General features: G+C 51.7%; 1 protein-coding gene and 1 long non-coding RNA gene across 2 annotated transcripts in view; both read right to left on the reverse strand.

The window, feature by feature from the left end:
* Positions 1–2,032: 2,032 nt before the first annotated feature.
* The window catches only part of LOC122710047, an 83,265-nt gene continuing 67,584 nt past the window's right edge, over positions 2,033–17,713 (reverse strand). The window contains exons 7-10 of the mRNA XM_043927491.1: positions 11,103–11,176; positions 9,664–9,793; positions 7,051–7,161; positions 2,033–3,436 (exon numbers count right to left, since the gene is read on the reverse strand). Coding sequence (XP_043783426.1) covers positions 3,407–3,436; positions 7,051–7,161; positions 9,664–9,793; positions 11,103–11,176 — 345 coding nt within the window. The 3' untranslated portion in view covers positions 2,033–3,406. The remainder of the gene's footprint in view (positions 3,437–7,050; positions 7,162–9,663; positions 9,794–11,102; positions 11,177–17,713) is intronic.
* LOC122672961 lies at positions 11,354–17,684 on the reverse strand. The gene is made up of 3 exons (XR_006334539.1): positions 17,520–17,684; positions 13,363–13,469; positions 11,354–11,433 (listed from the first exon to the last, which is right to left on the reverse strand). It is a non-coding gene; the product is annotated as an uncharacterized LOC122672961 (long non-coding RNA).

Below are 17,713 nucleotides of genomic sequence, written 5' to 3' on the forward strand. Positions count from 1 at the left end.
GAGGAGGGCCTGATACTGGACTAGGGCCTGATGCTGGGGGGGAATATCTGATGCTGGACTAGGGTCTGATGCTGGGGAAGGTCCTGTTGTTGGGCAAGTGTCTGATGCTGGGCTAGGGTCTGATCCTGTGGGAGGGTCTAATGCTGGGGAAGGTCTGATTCTGGACTAGGGCCTGATGCTGGAGGAGGGCCTAATGCTGGGGGGAGGGCCTGATGCTAGGGAGGGTCTGATGCTGGACTAGGACCTGATGCTGGGGGAGGGCCTGATGCTGGGTGACGGTCTGATGCTGGAGGAGGGCCTGATACTGGGCTAGGGCCTGATGCTGGGGGGAATGTCTGATGCTGGACTAGGGCCTGATGCTGGGGGGGAATGTCTGATGCTGGCCGAGGGCCTGATGCTGTACTAGGGCCTCATGCTGGGGGGAAACGACTGATGCTGGGGGGCAACCTCTGATGCTGGACTAGGGCCTGATGCTGGGCGAGGGTCTGATGCTGGAGGAGTGCCTGATGCTGGGGGAGGGTCTGATTCTGGGGGAGGGTCTGATGCTGGGGGAAGGTCTGATGCTGGACTAGGGTCTGATGCTGGGGGGAATGTCTGATGCTGGACTAGGGTCTGACGCTGGACTAGGGTCTGATGCTGGGGGGAATGTCTGATGCTGGACTAGGGCCTGATGTTGGACTAGGGCCTGATGCTGGGGGAGGGTCTGATGCTGGGGGAAGGTCTGATGCTGGACTAGGGCCTGATGCTGGGGGAGGGTCTGACTCTGGAGGAGGGTGTGATGCTGGGGGAAGGTCTGATGCTGGGTAGGGTCTCATGCTGGACAAGGCCTGATGCTGAGACAGGGTGTGATGCTGGGGGAGGGTCTGATGCTGGGGGAAAGTCTGATGCTGGACTAGGGCCTGATGCTGGGGGAGGGTCTGACGCTGGAGGAGGGCCTGATGCTTGGGGAGGGCCTGATGCTGGACTAGGGCCTGACGCTGAGGGAGGGTCTGATGCTAGACTAGGGTCTGATGCTGGGGGAGGGTCTGTTGCTGGGGGAAGGTCTGATGCTGGACTAGGGCCTGACGCTGAGGGAGGGTCTGATGCTGGGTAGGGTCTGATGCTAGACTAGGGTCTGATGCTGGGGGAAGGTCTGATGCTGGGTAGGGTCTGATGCTGGACTAGGGCCTGATGCTTGGGGAGGGTCTGATGCTCTGGAAAGGTCTGATGCTAGACTAGGGCCTGATGCTGGGGGAAGGTCTGATGCTTGAGGAGGGCCTGATGCTGGACTAGGGTCTCATGCTGGGGGAGGGTCTGATGCTCTGGAAAGGTCTGATGCTAGACTAGGGCCTGATGCTGGGGGAAGGTCTGATGCTGGGGGGAAGTCCTGATGATGGTGGGCATCCTGCTCCCAGATACACAGAGTTGTGATTATAAATCTCTGTGAGAAAGCTTTTTTTCATAATTTCCTGACCAACTTGCTGTGTTCTTTTTTTCTGAAGCATAATTGCTGTGCAGTATCTGATTTCTGCCATACATCAATATGAATTAGCCATAGATGAACGTATGTCTCCTCCCTCTTGAATCTCCCTCCCACCTCCCCTTGCTACATTCTTGTTTCTATGGATATATGAATAATAAAGACTGTTGACTAAAATAACATAAAAAGCTCCCACACACAGGCGTGCACACGCACACTCCCTAGTGCATCATTCGGGTCCGCATCAGGGTTGCCCTCGGCCACCCCGCCCTGGGATCCACGGTGAGCCTTGACACCCACACTTTGTTCCCATCCTCGGCCCGCTGCCCACGCCTCCGCAGCAGAGGGGCCCTGTCCCCGCAGGTGCTGAAGTGATGGAGCCTCTTGCCTCCAGAGCCAAGAGTATGAATACCAGGTCGGTCGTCCTTTGGGGACATCTATGCTTCGGCCTTCTAGCCTTTCCATTGTATCCATCCGTTTCTCTTAACAATGTCCGATGACACGGGCTCCCATTACCAGCTCTGGTCTGTTCTCAGAGTACAGCTTACCCTCGGCACACTCTATTGGCAGTGGGAAATTTTCCTTCAGTACTTTATTGAAAGAAAGCAATAAATAATACTGTGATAAAAATAGTTCAAAAGTAGACTGTACGTACTTTGTCACATATTCAGGAAGTTCACCAAAGATTAGTAGAAAAACAGAATGGTAACAATGAATTGTACAAGTAAATTAAAGGTGGAACCCACATGTAAAGAGACGTGCTGTCTCTGTCTACTGAGATATCACTGCATAATAAATGACGCACTGTGATCTGAACGCATCTCTTGCTGGCTTTTTTAATGTGCTCCTGAAAGAGTAAAAGTTACATTTGCTGCTTATACAATCCAAAATGGCTATGTCATCAAAATCTACAAATGTACGCCTAGGTCCATTCTTTAAACATGTTTACAGATAAAAAGATGCTTTACATAAGAAAACTAAGGCCTTTGTTAGAGCTGCTCTACGCTGTCTGTGGGACGTGGCTCCTTCACCGTCCAGCGCACCGGCTCTGCAGCGGGTGCAGGGCATCGCGATTGGTCCCCGAAGAGTCTCAGCGGAGAGAGGGACCCGGGTCCTCAGAGACCAGGTCACGGGAGAGATTGTCATAGTCGTCTTCTACTCATCCTTTCAGCCCAGACTTCACTAGAAGCTCACATTCAACACCCAGTACTTTTAAATCGCTTCACTCTGCAGAGAAAAAGCATTTCTTGCTAGAAAAAGTACAGTTTAGGTCAGTCGTTAAAATAGAACAATTGGTTGAAAGTAAGTTCGCTCATTTCAGAGTGAGTGTTGGAGAGCTCGGTTACATTCTGGAAGGATAATGCACACCGTGTCATGATGATTTTACAATTGCAGGAAAACCCCTTCTCTCATGGTTTATCATTTAAAAATTAAACAAGAATAATTACAATAAATGCATCATTTACAAAAGCCCTATATTTGTTCATAGGATTTATACAGACAAGCATTACAGTACATTCATTTGAAAGACTAAAATCACGTATCAGAACATGAATTGATCTGAAAGGATATATATAGCCTGGCTATACAAGAAAAAGTCAGTATATAAATAAAGTCATAAGTTTACATAAATATAAGAAACATTAAATTTTAAAACATTTTCTCTATGGTATTCATGAATTTTTCACTAATTAAAAAGTCTGTAATAAAATACCTTAGGGGCCATACAACAACTTTAAACAGATTAAAGATCGCATCGAGTTCAAAATGTCTTTGTCGTATTCTGGACGCTGTATAATCACCTGTAGCATTAGTGCGGGTAAACTGGAAACACACACAGACGAGTCAGTCCTGGGGCGGCGGCTGCTGAAGGTGGCAGGAAGGAGGGGAAGGGCTGTTCCTTGTGGGGTGTCCACAGATTGCACCTCACCCCTCACTGATGAGCACTTAGGCCGTTTCCAAACACTTGTCACTGTTCTGGAGAAAACAATCATCGCCCAGCTCCTACTTAATTTCCTAGAAGATGTTTCTAGAATTGGAGTGTAAACATATGTAAACATTATTCATTCCATCCTCTGTTCATCCACCTAGCCAGCCAGCCAGCCATCTGTTCATCCATCCATCTACTCACAAATCCATCCATCCATCCACTCACTAATTCATCCATCCATCCATCCACCCATCCATCCAGTCAGCCAGTCATCTGTCCATCCATCTACTATTATCTACTCATTAATCCATTCATCCACCCATCCATCCATCCATCTGTGTATCAATCCATCCATCTATCCAACCACCATCTGTCCATGCATCTATCCAACCACGCATCCATCCATCTACCTGTCTCACCACCCTTCCATCCATCCACGCATTAATCCATCCATCCATCTGTTCATTTATCCATCCATCATCCATCTGTTCATTTATCCATCCATCCATCCATCTATACAAACTTCCTCCCTCCCTCCCCTGATCCCTTCCTTCCATCCTTCGTTCCTCAGTAGAACTTTACATTTTTGTGCAGATTGGTATCTTATTCCTCTTAAGTTTAATCATAGGGTATCTCTATTCCCCCCACAACCTTGCTCTTTCTGATTGCATCCTTTCTCCACTGCAATTTCCAGGAATTACACTGATTCTTTTGCCAACAATAATTCTAGAGAGTTGTTAGCATTTGACTCCCTGACAGAGCTGTTCTATTATTACCATGTTTCAGCTGATACTTTTGTGTTTTTCAGGTAGGCCATTATATCATCTTCAATCACTGGCTAATTTATTTCCCTCTTTCAGCTATCACAATTATTATTGAATTTTCTTGTTCGATAGCACATTCTAGAACTTTCAGAGCATTGATAATTAACAGAGGTGATCACAGCATCCTTGACTTGTCCCTGACTTTAATGAGACCACTTGTGACACATCACTATTCAGTGTGATTTTGGCCCTTGGCTTGAAATAGATGTTTCCAACTCTGTTTCAAAGCTGTCCTTTTTGGTTTTGAAAGAGTTTTTTAGTGGGAAGATGTTCAGTTCTATCCAAATGAAGTAGGCAACAGAGGATGAGGTGGTCAGGTGGCATCACAGACTCCATGGACATGAGCAAACTCTAGGAGATAGTGAAGAACAGGGAAGCCTGGGGTGCTGCAGTTCATGGGGTTGCAAAGAGTAAGAACGACTTAGCAATAGAACAACAATAACAACATTGGGAAGATGTTGAGTTCTATCCAATCTATTCTTCAGCATCAAGTCAAGAAGACCACATGTGGGGTGGAATGTAGGAGGCCATGATTCTCCTGCCCTGGCCTGTAGCTGCCCCCTTTGCCACGCTACTTTGCAACATTTCCCGTCAAGAGACACAGTGTATTTCTGCAGCTTCTGGGCTGGCCTTGTGACTTGGCTTGGCCAATAGAAACAGGCAAAGTGACAAGCCTCACAGGGCCTTGAGAGCACTGCTCTCTGGCCACTTCCCTGTGAACAATCCCAGGCCAGCCTGCTGGAGGACAGGACTCCCATCATCATCCCTGCCAGCAGCCAGCTTGTCCATCATGAACCATGGCTACCCTTGAGCAGCCAAGCTCAGCTGACCCACCAGCTGACTGTGGATGCAGGACTGTCCCCACTGGAGATCGACCACACATCTAGCCCCAGTCAGCCCCCGACCCACAGCCTGATGAGAGATAATGGGTGGCTGTTTGCAGCCACTAAGTTCTGGGCGGTTCTCTGTGCAACAGTAGATAACCACAGAAAGGCTGTTCTCTTTTGGCCTGTTGAACATGAACTGATGTTTACTGTTGTGTCCTGGAAATCATAGAATGAGCCTATACGTGTGATTGGGCCCAATTTTTTGACATGCTGCCGAGTTGCCAAAAACTCAGCAAATGTGACCAGGCACTCTTGATCAGAATTGGCTGAGACTTTATAAAATCAAAGCCTCATTTTGTCTTATTGCTTCAAAAAATGATGCTACTGGGATTTCCCTGATGCTCCAGTGGCTAAGACCCCATGCTCCCAATGCAGAGGGCCTGGGTTTGATCCCTGCTCGGGGAATTAGATCCCACGTGCGATGACTAAAGATCCCACGGGCTGTGACTAAAAGATCCAGCACGATGCAGCTAAGACTCAGCATGCCCAAATAAATATTTAAAAACTGGTGCTGGAGTTGACTTGTGGGAGAGGATGGGGTGTGGTCGCTGGGTTGCCCAGGATGCCGGGTTCCAGGTGTGAGATGCTTAGAAGAGAATGAGTGTGATCTCCAGAGTGAGGACACGGTGGCAGACACCCGGAAGTCTTAGGCCCTGTAGACACAGCCAGCTGAGGCCACTTTCTGACTGGGGAGGGGGGAGAGGGCTAGCAACAGTTGGTACCATCCCGTAGTTGGTCATAAGGTCTAAGTCGAAAGAAGCTCCCAGAATACTGCTGTCCCTGGAGTTTTGCTGTGGTGGTTTTAAATTATGTCCTCAAGTTTTGGGGTATTCCTCTGCTCAGAAGGGAACCCAATCTCCTGCTCCTTAAGTATGGACCGAGCTTAGTGACTCGCTTCTAATGAATAGAATAAGGCAGAAATGACAGCATGTAACTACTGAAAAGTGGGCCATCAGAGGCATTTCAGACTCTTCCTCACTCTCTCTCGGACTTCCTGCCCTGGGTGAAGCCAGTTGCCACACTGTGAGGACACTCAAGCAGCCTGAGGAGAGGTCCATGTGGTGAGGAGCTGAGGCTCCGCCAACAGCCCTGTGAGTGTGCTATCTTGCAGGCTGATCTTCCAGTCCCAGAACAACCTTCAGATACCTGAAGCCCTACATGACATCTTGACGATAACCTCACAAGGGACTCCCAAGCCAGAATTGCACAGCTAAGCCATTTCTGAATTTCTGACCCCACTGAAAGAACCTGAGATAATAAATACACATTATTTTAAGCCACTAGCTTCTGAGGTTGTTTGTTCCACAGCGCAAGCTAACTAATATACTTCTTATGGTGGCTCTGAGTGGTGAGTTCATCCATGTCAACTTGTTCTCTTTCATGGACTCAAAGTTCTGGCATAGTTTTCTCCACTCTAAGATCCCACTAGCACAGACCTCTTCGTTTACTGGATACCTACTTAAAACGTATGCCAACCCTTTGCTTGATAAAGAGTGAGTTTGGGTTTCTGGGGCTGGTGTTGTACCTGAGAAGCAGGTCTCTGACCAAGGCTCTTCTACAGACCTCTGCAGGAGAAGACCTCAGTAGCTGCCTGACATCTGTCCTAACCGCCCTGCTGTTGGTCTCTCACCCTTGTGTAGGGTTGGCGGCAAGCTCAACACAGGATACCCCGTGTAGACAGAAGCCATGTCATGGATAATTCCATGGTGGGATTACATGGTCAGTGAGAAAGCCGAGGTAGTTTGAAGCAGGGGTGGGTTCCAGCACGGTCCTCTCCTGATGTCTTAAAACCATCTCATGGGAGCTTCACACATGTGCCAGAGACAGGCACACACGATATATTTTTGGTAATGAAGCACTTGCATGCGGCCAGCACCCAGGAGCCCCCTTCCTGACCCCCAAGGGGAAACCACTACCCCGATTCTTGTCTACTCACAATGCTTCACTCACCTGGTCCACTCTGGCCAACTGGACACCAAACTTGCCTCCAAACCCCCAGATGGAGTCAACCTGCAAGCAGCACTTGGACAGCTTTGACTGATACTCAAGGCCGACAGCTGACTGAAACAGGGGCAAAAGTGAAGCATCAGACGCCCACCAGCATGGCCACACTGGACCCGCCCCCCGACCCTGAGGCAGCCTGCACTTCTGGTCGGCATGGGTGACGCAAACAAAATCACTCAACGTGGAAGCCGGCCCAGAGGGAGGTAACTCCATGGGGCATCACAACACTGGGGCCCCCCAGTCAGGTGTTCCTGAACCCTCTCCACACCAGGCTCCCCAGAAGTCTCCCAAGAACCCCAGCCACAGGGGGCCTTCTGAGGTGCCTGGGTGTGAAGAACCAGGAAGCCAGCCCCAACCAGAACCACAGAGCCAGCAGCCTGCCAGGGACTCCTAAGCCCACTTCCAGGAAGACTGCTGGCAGTGATCACCCTTTTCAGGTGGGACACTGTCAAAGCACGTGGCCCAGAAATCAGGGCACAAACTGCAATACAGATGGCATGCTTCAGGCACACCGCACATTCAGTGTCAACACCTGCCACACACCCAGCCCACCCAGGTGTGCAGTGGGGCCTGCCACCGTCCCGCCACCCCCCAGTCAGGGAAGCGGGTCTGGTGACCTCTCAAGGCCACATGCACACCGAGCAGTCCACCCCGAGCTCCCGCTGTGTGGTCAGCAAGCCATGGCCCATGGCCCACATCCAGCACTGAGGTTCTTTGTAAATAACATACAGATATTTCTGAACATTGTTCCTTTACAGAAAATCTATGTCTAACTTCGTGTCAAGACAATACAGGTACTTCAGGAGCCACCAGAGACCCTGTGGTGGCCGGGAAGCTAAAAATATTTACACGCCGAACACTGAGCGGCCCTGTGCTGCTCCAGTCGCCCAGGCATCACCCTCACAGTAAGGCAGCAGGCGCCCTCGGCAGAATGGAGAGTGGTCACGGACCTCTTTGTGGACACTGAGGATGCAGGACAGATGACTGACGCATGACCCAATGCCGGGCGAGGAGGTGGCTCGTCCAGCCTAGCTCCTCCCCAGGGAATCACCCCCACCTTGGCCCCCTCCTTCAATACAGTGAGGGGCCGGGCGAGGAGGCGGCTCGTCCAGCCTGGCTCCTCCCCAGGGAATCACCGTCACCTTGGCCCCCTCCTTCAATACAGTGAGGGGCCTGCCAGCACACTACCGACTCCTCTCCTGCTTGTTTATCCGGAACTTCAGCGGCAGCGTTTAGGGTCCAACCCCCACAGGGTCACCACCACCTCTGACAACTCTGCAGGCAGCTGAGGGCGCGCATTCTTCCACAGCCGGGGAGTAAACCAGGATTTACTTTCCAGTCTGGAGCTGTTACTTTCTCTCCCTCCCAGGCTGGATTCGATGCCCACAGCCAATAGCCGATCTGGAGCAGCACGGCTTCCAAAAACTTGTGGGAGAGACCACCCATCTGCAGCTTCAGGGGTCTCATCCAGAAAACATCAGCAAGGTAACATGGAGGCAGCAGCATGCCCAAAGGATCCACCAGCGTGACTCTTCATCACCAAGAAGTCAGGGAGGACTGTTCCAAAAATATGGCCAGAGTGAAAGCTTAGCGAGTCTCCCAACTTTCTGATGATAACAGCTTTCTCCCCCAGATTGGCCTTGGTCTCACACTGACGAGACTCTATTTATGAGATAGTCAGCACCAGGCAGAGCACTGCGGGAAGCAGGGATGATGCTCTGGTCATGAGAGGCGCCCCTCTCTCAAGCAGGTGCTGGCTCACCAGTGTGACAAGCCCTGTCATTCTGGGCTGAGGCCGATCCAGACACAAGGCAGATGGGGTGGAATTAGAGAAATCTGACCCCAGCTGATACCTCAGCACAGAGTAAAGGCAGACATCTCAAGTTACCCAGCCTGGGAAACGTGTACCCGCTTTACTGCAGATGCAGCACACCTGCTCCAGTCTATTGTCCTCTCTGCAGGGCGGACACAGCCCCCAGCTGATCCAGCCCCCTCCCTGAGTACCAGCAAAGGATGCTGCACTGTTAACAGCTTCAGTCCCACCTACTTAGACCTGCCTGTCCTCAGCCTGGTGGGCCACAGTTTGACGCTGGAGGACAGGGTCCTCTCTGAAGGTCACCAAGTGTGCGAAGGACAGCAGCACGCTAGGTGGCTGACTTTCCAGCCTCGACGTGAAACCAGGCGCTGAAACTCGGCTCTGGGCTGCAGATGGGAACCACTAAGGCTGCAGCCTGAACAACACATGACGCCCATGCCAGCAGTCTGGCTGCCTGTGGGCCTCTGTCCTGGTCACAGAGCTGGCCTCTGGTAGGACCTGATCTCCAACTGCAGCCTTCCCAAACCACCTCCCTCCCCAGCAACTCAGAATCTGAAGAAAGCTTCCAGAAACCACAGCCCTTCTCGGCTAAGGTCAATTGAGAGAGAGTTACTTCTGGCAAATCTTGCCCTCAACAAGTGGATTCCCAACTTTTCAACGGAAGGGGAGGGCTGAGAGACGACCCTGCTGACCCTGGCGAGGTCAAGCACGCCAGGACTGACACCACGTGGGTAGGCACTTACCTTGTCCATCCTGTCCTGCTCCACGCCAAACTTCCGTCCGTAGCTGTGCGAGGCTTTGGGTCCCATTTCCAGCTCTTTCTCCCTGAGGGTCTTGTGTTCTTGAAACACATTCTCCCGCAATTTGTGGATACTTGGGAGGGAAGAGATGGAAGACGAACAAATCGGTCACACAGACAGCCAAAACATGCGTCTGTGCTTTCTGGGAGGACAGACAAGGAAGTCATGTCTGCAATCTGTGAGGTGTCATTCCCCGGTGGCTCCCCAGCCCGGCCTCCCTTGTGTTCACTTTACTGCACCTCCAGCTGCCCCCAACTCCAGCAGTTTTCAGAGTCAGATGCAGGTTAATGGCAAAGAAAGCAAGTATGAACACACACAATGAGGCATCTCCAAGCCCCTACAGCAGCTGGGGCTACGACGTGGACAGCATTCCACCACATGGAGGACAGCTCCTCGGGGTTCACCAGACACATGAACCGGGAGAGTCAGCTCGATAAACGTCACCAGAGGCAAATGGGACACAAAGCCAACAGGCTTGCACCCGGACGACCCTAGGCCAGGAACCAAGAGATGTGGAATATTCAGACGGTTTCTCTCAACATGAAGCACCCCGGCTTTCCATTCAAAGGTGAAGTGAGAGGCTTACAGAACTTAAGATGTCAAAGTTATTTTCACTTTAAGCGCTAGGAGCAGCGGGACAGATCACAAGATGCAGCCAGAACCGGGCAGGCCAGGCAGCTGTCACCCAGGGCAGCCGAGGGCCAGCTCACTCCACATCCGGATGACAAGCCCAGATGTACGGCTTAGAACACCAACCAGGACTGGCCACCTCCCAAGCCCCTGATGTGCTGGGGAAGAAGGCTATCTACACTTCCCTACAAGAAAACAAGCTACCCCGGAGTTGGCGAGTTAAGACGGGCCAAGTCAGGGACAATCCTTGCTTCGTACAGCCTCCTATCTTTACCTTCATGAGAACATGAAGTACAGGATTCAGCTCACGGTATTCAACTGAAAACAACAGAATAACCACATTATATCAAAATAATACACATTAAGGAGGGGGTGTTTTTGATCTCAGGTCTTCAAAGACAGCCCATGCTTTAGAAATCTCCCTTCCGCAGAGAGAACAGCTTAAGTGACTGTGTTTCTCGATGAAAACTACAAGGTTGAAAACCAGACTGGAGAGTAAGAAGTACAGCAGTCACGGGCAATGAGGATTTAAAGTCACTGAGCACTTTACACATGCACGTACACAAACACTTACGCATGTACATGTCAGACCTCATTTTTATCTACTGTGTAAACAAGGGACCAGACAACACAGAAGCAGGGCCAGTCCACAGAAGCAGGGCACTCGCGCTACCCAGCGGGGAGCGAGCCCCACCTCACCCCTTCACATTTCAGAATGTCACTGTCACACAAAGATCGAGAAAGTCTCTTAATTGATGTGTTCCTGGTGCCCAGATAATGGCACGGCCTTGGCCCCCCATCTCTGCTCTTTTTCACTTACATCATTCTGAAAAGGAAAAGAAAGAACGAGTACACCCCACACCCTGGATTGTAAAACAGCCCCCCACCCACCCACCCACCCAAAAACCTGGGAGGATCCACCTCAGGAGACGGGAAAGGTGGGCAGACTGGCGGCGCCTACCACAAAATCGGGGGCAGTCCTCCCAGGTGTCGGCACCCCCGTCCGGGGTGATGGACACAGTGTGGACGGCCGAGGCTTTCCACATCTGGAAGAGCAGCGCTGAGATAGACGCCAGGAGAGCCCTGCCCAGAGAACCACACAGATGCTCTGCCCGGGACCCCAAAACCCTGGACAGCACAGGGAGGGCAGGGAGCTATGTGCTCAAGAGGACCATTCATGGGACATCCTGGGGGTCCAGCAGCTAAGACTCCTTGCTCCCAATGCTGGGGGCCCAGATTCAATCCCTGGTCAGGACACTAGATTCCTACATGCCACAACCATTAAAATAAAAAAAGGTCACTCATAATCCCCGTGCCTGAGTGACACCAGAAGGATCAAAAGAAACCTAACATGAGAGCAGTCACAGGGCAGAAACACAGAAGAAATACTCCTAGCTACAACTCAAATGAGAAAATTTTCTGCAAAATAAAAAAAGTCCCCTGTGCTATTTCACTCAATGGGAACCTCCCCGACTAGGTCTCCTGACAACAGTGTTGTCCAACACTGGGAATGCGCCGTCGCCAACGGAAAAGTCTGCTGCATTTTATCACAATTTTTTTTTAAAGCACCATTTTGACTCAAAAATAATTACTGGAAACCCTACAATGATTTTCTTAAATTAGACTCTAACAAGTCAATAAATGATTTAAGGGCTGGTTTGCCATCTACTTGGGGAAACACAGACACAGAGAATATCGATTTCTGTGCCAGGCATCCCTGAGGCAGGCCGCCCTGCCTCCTCAACAGACACCTGAAACACTGGAATTTATTGGCTCAGGCAACAATGACACAGCCTCGCAGCCGGACCACGCTGCTGTTTGCATAACTGCAAAGGCAAAATCTAGCCTTTCAGAACTTCAAAAAAAAGCAACGAGAAGAATGGTTTCATTCTACCCAGAAGTACTCATAAAACTGCACACAGGCCAGGAAGAAACTGAAGGCTGTTTGCACGCAACCAGAAGCCCCAACCCTGGTTTCTGAGCTGAGGACACTGCCAGTCTCACTTGGTGGGGCCACATGCTCTGTGCTCTGTGTGGATCCAAACAGGACGGGAGCCCTTCGCAGGCCTGAGACTCCCCCAGGCAGCTCCACCTGAGCCCCCAGCTCCTATAGGCCACAAGTCCAAGATGGTGGCAGGGATGGATCGAGGGGAACAGCTCTGATTCCCAGATTGGACTCCTGCCACATCAGCTGGGTAGGGAAGCATGTGCCACCAGGTGGGCAGGATCAACGCAGTCCCCTGGACACTGTCCCACCGGGACCCTTGCTCCCCTCTGACTAGGTAAGCAAGGCAGGAAGCACCCAGACACAAACTGCTTTGGACACAACCTTTGGGAACCCACAGACCGGCTCAGCACCGGCAGGCATAACCAGCGTGCCTCTTCACACATGGAGACACAGTTCCCCGAAAGCCAAATGCTCTGCCCTAAGCCTCTGCCTCCCCAAGTCAAGACTGCCCGTGGTACCACACTGGCCTGAGAAGGGGCTGCCCACCCTCAGGACTCCGGTGCCTAGTGGTCTCCTCAGCCACTGAGGGGACAGTCGGTCATGCAGAAGGACAGGGTCTCCAGTGAGATGCACTCCGCACTCAAGGACAAGGTGAAAGCCGCGTCCTGGCCTGTGGCTTCTCCACGCTGGCAGCACAGAAGCCGCCGGGCCCACTCTCCACCCGTCTCTTCGGAAGCCAGCCTCACTCGTGGGCAGGTGAGCACTGGCCGGTTTGCCCCAGCGTCATGGCCACAGGCTCCCCACCCCGCCATGGAACAGGAAGAAGGGCCCAGGTGGCTGCCCGGGGGGAGGTGCCCCGAGTCCTCCACTCCAGAGTCCTGTGGAATCCCCTCTGCTTTCTAGACCACAGGCAACACCAAAATTGACTTTATCTTTCAAACAAGAAAATTTCCTCCCAGAAAGTTATCATCCCTATCTCTGCAAACCCAGTGAGAAAACACCCCTTGCGTTCCTTGTCAAAGGGGTTTCCCTGCCTGCCCAGTGGAGCATATGAGCACGCTCACCGTGCACAAACCTTTCTTCTCCAGGTGCAGATGTGAGACGCTCACAAAACTCTGCTGAAAACGCAGTAATCCAAGAAGAATTCCCAGGCACTGGGGAGAGTTTCTGTCTGTAAAAAGATTAAGAGTAAAAAGCTCAGAAGGATATGTGCTGACAGGCACCCTGGGCAAATCTTTGTGTGCTGAGATCCTTTTAGAATACCTCTGAAATCCTCCCCAACATAACAAGGTTTTGTAAAGAAATTTGTATTTCCCTAACCACAGACTTCAACTAACTTTCAGCCACAGTGAGAAACTACAGGAAATAACCAAAGACTTCAACTAACTTTCAGCCAGAGTGAGAAACTACAGGAAATAAAGAAGTTCCATAAGATTTACAACTGTATGAAGTTTCTTCTTAATGCAAACAGAAATCATTGCTTCAATGGTTAGTGTACATTTTTGTTTGCTAAAATCCTGAGAGCTTTGCATTTCTGGTTCATCCTAATTTATTCTGCGATACAATTCTATTACTCTGGGTGTGTGTGTGTGTATGTATGTATATATATGTACACACACATATATATATATGGCTTCCCTGGTGGCTCAGACAGTAAAGAAGCTGCCTGCAATGCAGGAGACCCAGGTTCAATCCCTGGATGGGGAAGAGTCCCCAGAAAAATGAATGGCCACCCACTCCAATATTTTTGCAGGCAAAATTCCATGGATAGAGGAGCCTGGCAGGCTATAGTCCATGGGGTCACAGAGTCGCACATGACTGACTGACTAGCATTCTCACACTTTCATATAGATGTACGTATGAGAAGCACTCCCCAAAGGGATGGTGACATGACTGGGCTAGAACTCAGAGCAGTGACTGCTATCGGAATGTGAAGAATGGTGACTCGGGGAGCAAAAGAGAAGCAAGCTGTGTCTCTAATGAACAGGTACGGTTACTTCATAAGACCAACACTCCAATTCTCCGAGCCACCAGCTCAGCACCTCTTCCCTAAGACCACATGATAGCCCTGACTAGACACCGACTAACATTACAGATGCCTAGAATCCCCTTGTTCCCCAGGATCAGATTAGTCACAGGTATACACTGTCTGTGCTGACATGTGGCCTGGCATGCATTAGCAACCAGACAGATGATGCTCTGCTGGCCTTCCTCAATTCTGCCATTAGAAATCCTAACTTGTGTAGGTTGCTTAGTACATTCTGGGTACTGCAGTTGTCATCCAGCATCTATGAAAATCTTGCCAATGTTAGCTATTGATAGGCTCAAATCTATAATAATCTATTCCCTCTCAATATTTTTAATCAAAAAAATCATGAGAACAACTTTGAAAAATTAAAGGCCTGTTTTGGTTTTGTTTTTTTTCAATCCGAAGATAATGCCTCTAGAACCCTACCTCACACCACACACAAAAATTAACTGGAAAAAATGGATCAAAAAACCTAAGTGTCTGAAGTAAAACTATTAAATTCTTAGAAAAAAAAAACATAAGCATAGATTTTCACCACCTTGAATTCGACAACAGACCTTAGATGCTTTGCCTTCACCAAAAGCACAAGTGAAAACAGAAAAAAACAAACTGGACAAAATTTTAAACTTTTGGCTTCAAAAGACACCCATCAAAATGAACACTATTTACAGAATGAGAGACATTATTTTCAAATCATCTATCCAGAATATATAAAGAATTCTTACAAGTCAATAATAAAAGGGACAGTTAACCACATTTTTAAATGGGGAAAGGATCCGAACAGACATTTCTCTAAAGACACATAAATGGATGATAAGCTTGTGAAAAGACAGTATCATTAACCATCAAGGGAATGCAAATCAAAGCCGACTTTTGAGATACCACTCCACCCGTTCTAGGGTAGCTACATTCCAAAAAACAGAAAACAAGTTTGGTGAGGGTGTGCAGAAATCAGAAGGCTCTTATGCTGGTGGTGGAAATGGAAAATCAAAGAATCTGGCAGTTCTTCCAAAGGTTAAAACACAGAGGTGCCACATATCCCAGCAACTCCATTCCTAGGTATATAGAAAACTTGTTCACAGAGCATCACTCCCAACAGTCCAAAGTGAAAAGAACCCACTATCCTTGTGAAGTGATAGACATGCAGCAGGTGCTCTATCCATTCAATGGAATGTTACTAATATCTGAAGATAAAAGGAGTGAAGTACTGACACCTACTACAACATGAACAACTCTTTAAAAATCTTACGCTAAGTGAAGAAGCCGGACACAGAAGACCATACATTATACAGGCCCATTTCTATGAGTGGCCAGATCTGGTAAGTCTACAGCGAGAAAAAGCAGATAGTGTTGCCTACTGTTGGGGGGTGAGGGAACATGATAAGGTTTCTGAGGTGATGAAACCACCAACCCCGCGTTAGCCAGCCATTCACTTGCCCACCCTCTCCAGTGTAGCAGAGGAAACAGGTCTCACACGGCCCTCTCTCCACACCACCATTACCCAGAGGACTCCCCCCACACCCCTGCCTCCTGCACAGTCAAAGACAAGACCTCTGATGGACAAGGACCTCAGGACGGCGCAGCCCACTGCAACACAGGGCAGACCCCAGGGCTCCCAACGTTCTCTCTCAACCAGGTGCTTTCCCAACGCCTGCTGCACTGCACGGACCAAAGACCTGACTCACCAATGACTCCATGCAAGTGAAGTTTTTTTACAGATCTGTCACTCAAAATGCTTCAAAGAAAAGGTCGTGGGGGACACACTACCAGTTACTGAGGCGGGTATGGAGCAGAGTATCAAGGACAACCCCGCCCACCCTTCCTCTTTCGGGTCTGGGAACACTTTCCATCCCGAGAGGCGCGGGCCAGCCTCAGGCATCAGCTCCCTGACTCAACCGCCGTCAGGCTCTGCCCAGCGCCGGCCGGCGGGGCGGCGGGGCGAATCACGCGGTCGGCACCGGCGGGTTAAGCCCCTACCGAGCTCGGGGGCCAGGTCGCCGCAGAGCCCAGCGGGGCGCGCTCAACCGGGTCACCTCGGAGCTCTGCCCAGCGGGAAGTGCGTTCCTCACCCCCGCTCTCCCGGGCCAGACGCGGACAGATTCCAGGGAGAGGAAGCCCTGTCCCCCTCGCCCCAGACCCTCTGCAGGGGCACTAAGCTCCCAAGAGACTGACTCCCTTCCAGGTGACTCCCAGCCCGCACCCTGAGGGGCTGTTCCCAATCCAGAGCTGCTCCACTCTGCCGCCGCGCCGGTAGCTGCCTTTCCACTGACCTGGCTGCAATATCTCCCCGTCGGTGTGGGCCCGGGAGCTGGGAGGGAGCTGGGAGGGAGCCGCCCGCCGGCTCCCCCTCGGCCCTCCGCCCCTTGGACCTCCCGAGTCCGGACCCCCTCCTTCTAGGGTTCCTCTGTTTCCCTAGACCCTCTAGGCTCTCCGCACCCTCCCCCTAACCCTCCAGTCCTGGACGCCTCCCCGGGGCTCCCCGCTCTTCCCGGGACCCTCTGGGCCCTTGGCCCCCTTCCCGAACACTTGGGGCCCGGCCTCTCCCCCACCCCTTCCTCCCGACCCCAAGGTCCTGCAGCCCTCCTGGAGGGCCCCTCTCCTATGCTAGACGCCCCTCTCAACTCTCTGGCCCGTTCCTCCCAGATCCCGGGCATCCTCCCCTCACACCACGGACCCTCCTCCCCAGCCCCCTCAGGACCGCGCGACCTGACCCCTCAAGCTCTGCCCCTTCCCCTTCCCCCAGCCCGCCCCCCTTCTCCGACCTCATTCCCCTCCCCAGGACTTCCCTCAGGCCTGGCCGCTTCCCCTCGGCCCTGTCCCATTCACGTTCCTCAGTCCCCCGGTCCCCTTCTCTCAGCCCCCTGCTCCTTCCCCTACCCCCAGCTCCTCGATCCCCTACTCTTCTCTCAGGCCCCGGCTCCGCCACTTCCCTCAGTCCCCCGGACCCTTTCCCTCAGGCCTGGCCCCTTCGCCTCTGCCCCCGGCCCATCCACGTCCCTCAGTCTCCCGGTCCCCTTCTCTCAGCCCCCGGCTCCTCCCCATCCCCTCAGCTTCTTGGTCCCCTATCTTCTCTCAGTCTCCGGCCCCTTCGCTCAGCCCCCGGCTCCTCCACTTCCCTCAGTCCCCCGGTCCCCTTCCCTCAGGCCCGGCCCCTTCCCCTCAGCCCCTGGCCCGCCCATCCCCTTCTTTGACCTCCGCCCCAGTCCGGGGAAGCCTCGCCCGCGCTCCCCCCGCGCGCGAAACCGCCAGCGGAAATGCGACGAAACCGCCGCTTTCTTTCCGTTACTGGACTTAGAGGCTCCCGTGGACCGCAGCTGAGGAACCCGCCCGTTCCTCCGCCCGGCGGAGGCCGAGCTCGCTCACCGACGCCCGGGGTCGGTCTGGCC

The sequence above is a fragment of the Cervus elaphus genome, chromosome 16 (genome assembly GCF_910594005.1).
Source record: "Cervus elaphus chromosome 16, mCerEla1.1, whole genome shotgun sequence".
Taxonomy (NCBI): domain Eukaryota; kingdom Metazoa; phylum Chordata; class Mammalia; order Artiodactyla; family Cervidae; genus Cervus; species Cervus elaphus.